The 6,000-nt window shown below is 43.3% G+C and overlaps 1 protein-coding gene across 1 annotated transcript in view; it reads left to right on the top strand.

The window, feature by feature from the left end:
• The first annotated feature begins 4,663 nt into the window (after positions 1 to 4,663).
• Positions 4,664 to 6,000, top strand: part of LOC311109400 (zinc finger CCHC domain-containing protein 2-like) — a 59,696-nt gene continuing 58,359 nt past the window's right edge. Inside the window, exon 1 of the mRNA XM_084152262.1 lies at positions 4,664 to 5,592. Within this exon, the coding sequence (XP_084008388.1) occupies positions 4,834 to 5,592 (759 nt within the window). The 5' untranslated portion in view covers positions 4,664 to 4,833. The remainder of the gene's footprint in view (positions 5,593 to 6,000) is intronic.

The following is a 6,000-nucleotide window of genomic DNA, read 5'->3' as shown; positions in this document are numbered from 1 at the left end:
CGTTGCTGCGGTGTTGCTCCTGAAAGCTGCCAGTTAGTAAGGGAGCACTTGTGATCAGGCCTGGGGTCTATTCCATTTCAATGAAGTCCGTTTCAGTAACTGAAATTCTAATTCAAATTTTCCTCACAGCTTTTTCATGAGAAAGATTGGAATTAGAATTTCAGTTTACTTCCTGAATTGACTTAAATGAAATGGCATTGACTCTAACCCTGCCCAGTTGACCGCTTGTAAGTCGCACCAATCGACAGAGTAGGAGAAAGGATGATTGTCCACAGGATGTGCAGTACATGTGTATATTTCTGTACTGTTAGCAGGAAAGGTGACAATGGCTAGTTGCTGTGTATTATCACGGTCTGCATGATGGGCCCCGTGTAGCTCAGTTGGTAGAGCATGGCGCTTGCAACGCCAGGGTTGTGGGTTAGATTCCCAGGGGGGACAGTATGAAAAAAATGTATGCACTCGCTAACTGTAAGACGCTCTGGATAAGAGCGTCTGCTAAATGACAAAAATGTAAATGTAAATAACATTTGATTTGATTTGATTTGATTTGAAATATCCTGGCCTTGGTACTATGCATGTAATGCCAAGTTAACAAACAGATCACCGACCATTTCGAATCCCACCGTACCTTCTCCGCTATGCAATCCGGTTTCTGAGCTGGTCATGGGTGCACCTCAGCCACGCTCAAGGTCCTAAACGATATTATAACCGCGATCGATAATAGACAGTACTGTGCAGCCGTCTTCATCGACCTGGCCAAGGCTTTCGACTCTGTCAACCACCGCATTCTTATTGGCAGACTAAATAGCCTTGGTTTCTCAAATGACTGCCTCGCCTGGTTCACCAACTACTTCTCAGATAGAGTTCAACAGGGACGGCTTGTTCAATAGGGCGATATGGGCGACGCACTGCCAAACGGGAAAAGGAAGGGATTTTTTTTCTAATCAATTATATCACGGCAACAGCAGTTATCAGTGTTCACGTCTGATCTGCCAGCCACTAAATGTCAAATCAGGCTAAAGTCGTGCTTCAAATGGCCCCGCCCGTTTTTGGGGCGATTTCAGTCAAGTTGAAAATCGCCCAGAAGTCTCTCATAGCCTGTCATGTAAAATCTATTTTTTTCACATTTCAAAGCTTTCAATACATTCTCTATGGGTGTCTGTGGGCTTGCACTTACGCGCTTTCGTCATGCGTGACGTAACGTTGAACGTAACTAAGACAATGGCGGCTAGAAGCGTCTCTGTTGCGACCTGCAGTGCGGCGTTATTTTATGTTTTTAATTTGTAGACTTAGTTTACAAACATTCTGCCAACCATGGATTTCCAGTGGTTGGTTTTGGACTGATCTTGTTGATCGTGTACATACCCGCTACGAACGGACTAAATAATGAAAACGCTGCTGGCAGCTGAATCCCAATACAGCTGGGAGACTTGGCTGGATGAGTCCCGGACAGAGAAGTGGAGCCGGCCACCTTCACCCTGGTCAGAGCGGACCGCGATCCTGGTAAGAGAGCGACTCTGTACCCCGACATTGAACTGCTTTCTGTGTCATTGCGACCTTACTATCAATTCAATTCAATTTAAGGGCTTTATTGGCATGGGAAACGTGTGTTAACATTGCCAAAGCAAGGGAAGTAGATAGTAAACAAAAGTGAAATAAACAATAAATATTAACAGTAAACATTACACTCAGAAGTTTCAAAAGAATAAAGACATTTCAAATGTCATATTATGTATATATACAGTGTTGTTACAATGTGCAAATAGTTAAAGTACAAATGGGAAAATAAATAAACATAAATATGGGTTGTATTTACAATGGTGTTTGTTCTTCACTGGTTGCCCTTTTCTTGTGGCAACAGGTCACAAATCTTGCAGCTGTGATGGCACACTGTGGTTTTTCACCCAGTAGATAAGGGAGTTTATCAAAATTGGGTTTGTTTTCGAATTCTTTGTGGATCGCTGTAATCTGAGGGAAATATGTGTCTCTAATATGGTCATACATTTGGCAGGAGGTTAGGAAGTGCAGCTCAGTTTCCACCTCATTTTGTGGGCAGTGTGCACATAGCCTGTCTTCTCTTGAGAGCCAGGTCTGCCTACGGCGGCCTTTCTCAATAGCAAGGCTATGGTCACTGAGTCTGTACATAGTCAAAGCTTTCATTAAGTTTGGGTCAGTCACAGTGGTCAGGTATTCTGCCACTGTGTACTCTCTGTTTAGGGCCAAATAGCATTCTAGTTTGCTCTGTTTTTTTGTTTGTTCTTTCCAATGTGTCAAGTAATTCTCTTTTTGTTTTCTCATGATTTGGTTGGGTCTAATTGTGTTGTTGTTGTTGTTGTTGTTGTTGTCCTGGGGCTGTGTGGGGTCTGTTTGTGTTTGTGAACAGAGGCCCAGGACAAGCTTACTTAGGGGACTCTTCTCCAAGTTCATCTCTCTGTAGGTGATGGCTTTGTTATGGAAGGTTTGGGAATCGCTTCCTTTTAAGTGGTTACTATCTGCCCCGTGAGTTCCCCCAATTGTTTGTTACCGTTGTGTACTGTTGATAATCACAAGTTTACTGGAGAACTGAGACCAAGTAGAGACTTTGGACAGGGTGGATATGGTATAATAAAGGCAGTTTATTCAGAGGTAAAGATATCTGGAATCGCGTGCACGGACTCGTGCACGTGTGTAGGTCACCTAAATCATCAGAAAAATTGCCCCTCCTGAGAATTTTTTCAGGAGCCGCCACTGGAGTTCAATGTGTCAAATTGGAGGGCCTGTTGTCTGGACCTATGGCAGTCTCTCTGGGGGTGCCACAGGGTTCAATTCTTGGGCCGACTCTTTTCTCCGTGTATATCAATGATGTCGCTCTTGCTGCTGGTGACTCTCAGATCCACCTCTACGCAGACGACACCATTTTGTATACATCTGGCCCTTCATTGGACACTGTGTTAACAAACCTCCAAACGAGCTTCAATGCCATACAACACTCCTTCCGTGGCCTCCAACTGCTCTTAAACACTAGTAAAACTAAATGCATGCTCTTCAATCGAATGCTGCTGGCACCCGCCCACCCGACTAGGATCACTACTCTCGACGGGTCTGACCTAGAGTATGTGGACAACTACAAATACCTAGGTGTCTGGTTAGAATGTAAACTCTCCTTCCAGACTCACATTAAGCATCTCCAATCCAAAGTTAAATCTAGAATCGGCTTCCTATTTCACAACAAAGCCTCCTTCACTCATGCTGCCAAACATGCCCTCATAAAACTGACTATCCTACCGATCCTTGACTTCGGCGATGTCATTTACAAAATAGCCTCCAACACTCTACTCAGCAAATTGGATGTAGTCTATCACGGTGCCATCCGTTTTCTCACCAAAGCCCCATATACTACCCACCACTGTGACCTGTACGCTCTTGTTGGCTGGTCCTCACTACATATTCGTCACCAAACCCACAGGCTTCTAGGCAAATCCCCGCCTTATCTTAGCTCATTGGTCACCATAGCAACACCCACCCGTAGTATGCACTCCAGCAGTTATATCTCACTGGTCATCCCCAAAGCCAACACCTCCTTTGGCCGCCATTCCTTCCAGTTCTCTGCTGCCAATGACTGGAACGAATTGCAAAAATCTCTGAAGCTGGAGACTCTTATCTCCCTCATTAACTTTAAGCATCAGTTGTCAGAGCACCTTACCGATCACTGCACCTGTACATAGCCCATCTGTAATTAGCCCACCCAACTACCTCATCCCCATATTGTTATTTATTTTGCTAATTTGCACCCCAGTATCTCTATTTGCACATCATCTCTTGCACTATCTATCATTCCAGTGTTAATACTAATTGTAATTATTTTGCACTATAGCCTATTTATTGCCTTACCTCCATAACTTGCTACATTTGCACACAATGTATATATATTTTCTGTTGTATTTTAGACTTTATGTTTTGTTTTACCCAATATGTAACTCTGTGTTGTTGTTTTTATCGCACTGCTTTGCTTTATCTTGGCCAGGTCGCAGTTGTAAATGAGAACTTGTTCTCAACTGGCTTACCTGGTTAAATAAAGGTGAAATATAAAAAAAATATAAAAAAAATGTTTTACTACTTCTGCAATGTTGTTTTTGAGCCACTAAGGGTCAGTATTGTCTAAAGGAATGCTTATCTATAGCTAGGCCCATAGGAACAATAATTATCACGCAGTAATAAGAACACTGTCATGTAAAGTGTTACCAACACATGCTTTAAATGCTTAGATGGCTAAATCAAGAGATAAGAGATCATATATTTTAATACACACATCATTTTAACTTCTGCATTAGGCCTAAGCATTTTGAATGGATACATGAAACTGTATACTACTGCAGTAATAATAATAATAATATGCCATTTAGCAGACGCTTTTATCCAAAGCGACTTACAGTCATGCGTGCTTACATAAATTGTGTACTGAATACTATCACATCACATAATATATGCCTGCCACTTCATAAGATCCTACAGATTCAACATTAAACACATGTAAAATGTCCCACACATTTTACTAAACGATGAAATCAAGTTGTTATGACACTTTTCTAAGAAACTGACACTCAGCTGAAATTCAGGACCCAGAACGCTTCTATGGAAAGGGGGAGGGGGTTATTAATGATTGACAGGTCACCAGAGTGCCGTCTACAGCGGAGGAGAAATTAAAACTAAAGCTTGTCGCGGAGAGTCTGTGATTATTACTGAAAAATTGATTTGCTTCTGTTGATTCTGCTTTACACAGCAGTTAGACGATCATAGGATGTAGCTGTATTTAGCCGTAATTTACGCCTTGAAGCCTTTCCAGTCTAGCGGATAATGCTTAAAACGAAGCTGCCCATGAGAACGGCGGAGGAGGGAGATGATACGACCGAGGAACAGCCGGATCTCCATATTCCCAGATCGGGCTCTCCCACGATCTCGGACAGGCTCGAAGATTCCTCCAGACACCCAGGATATCCATCTCAATTGGATAAAGAGACCGTTTTCGAGTGGTTTGGTTTGCATCTAAATCCTGCCAAGCGGATCGAGTTAATGTGCGGACTGCTGCATATGTGCCAGCCGCTCGAGCTCCGGTTTTTGGGCTCCTGTCTGGAAGACCTGGCACGGAAAGATTACCAAATTCTACGGGATTTCGAGATCAGGGCGAACAGTCCGAAAGATTTGGGCATTTTATCTGACGTTATCGACCCTGTCGTGCGCTCCAAACTGCTGGTCTGCTTGTCTCTTCTGGGATCTGACAGCAGGGAGTGTGCGGGAATACTATTTCGGATATTGAGCCATATGGATCCCGCCTTGTTCTACAAAAACTATCACGGCTACTCTGTTTCTCGCTTCACGGACCCGTTCCATCCTTCGTGTGCGGACGGGAAAGCGTTCGGGAGAACAGAACAGATTTGCGGGCGTCCAACGGAGGCAGAGGTCGGACCCTTGGAGCAGTTGGCGCTGCTTTTTACTATGGCCTCGTTGCACCCAGCGTTCCCTTTTCATCAAAGAGAAACCCTTCTAGTGCAGCTGGACAAAATCCAAGTTGCCATAGAGGAGAGACAGCAGAATCAGTACAGAATAAACGCCCAGGTAACATTGATTAATAGTTGGCAAGTTTTGTTAACTAGCTAGGTGGCTAACTTTAAAGAGTTTCGAGCCCCTGCTCTTGACGCCGCTAGCTAACTATCGTTAGGGTATCTAGCTAGCGTTGACGTTTGCATATTATATCTAGGTTGCTACCAGTTAGTTGGCAAAGAGCCCGGTAAGTTAGCCAGCCAGTTGGCTAACTAATATATAATCATTTATTAGCTAGCTAGTTTGGCCATTTAGCCAAATAATGTTACAGTAGCTTGCCAACATGGACACATTAGGTTAGCTAACGTGTTAGCTGTACTGAACAAAAATATAAACGCAACAATTTCAAAGATTTTACTGAGTTACAGTTCATGGAAGGAAATCAGTCAATTAATTAGGCCCTAATCTATGGATTTCACGACT

The sequence above is a fragment of the Coregonus lavaretus genome (assembly GCF_964263955.1).
Source record: "Coregonus lavaretus genome assembly, chromosome: 34".
Lineage (NCBI taxonomy): Eukaryota > Metazoa > Chordata > Actinopteri > Salmoniformes > Salmonidae > Coregonus > Coregonus lavaretus.
The sequence above is the reverse complement of the archived record's forward strand: the minus strand, read 5'-3'. Positions and strand labels throughout refer to the sequence as shown.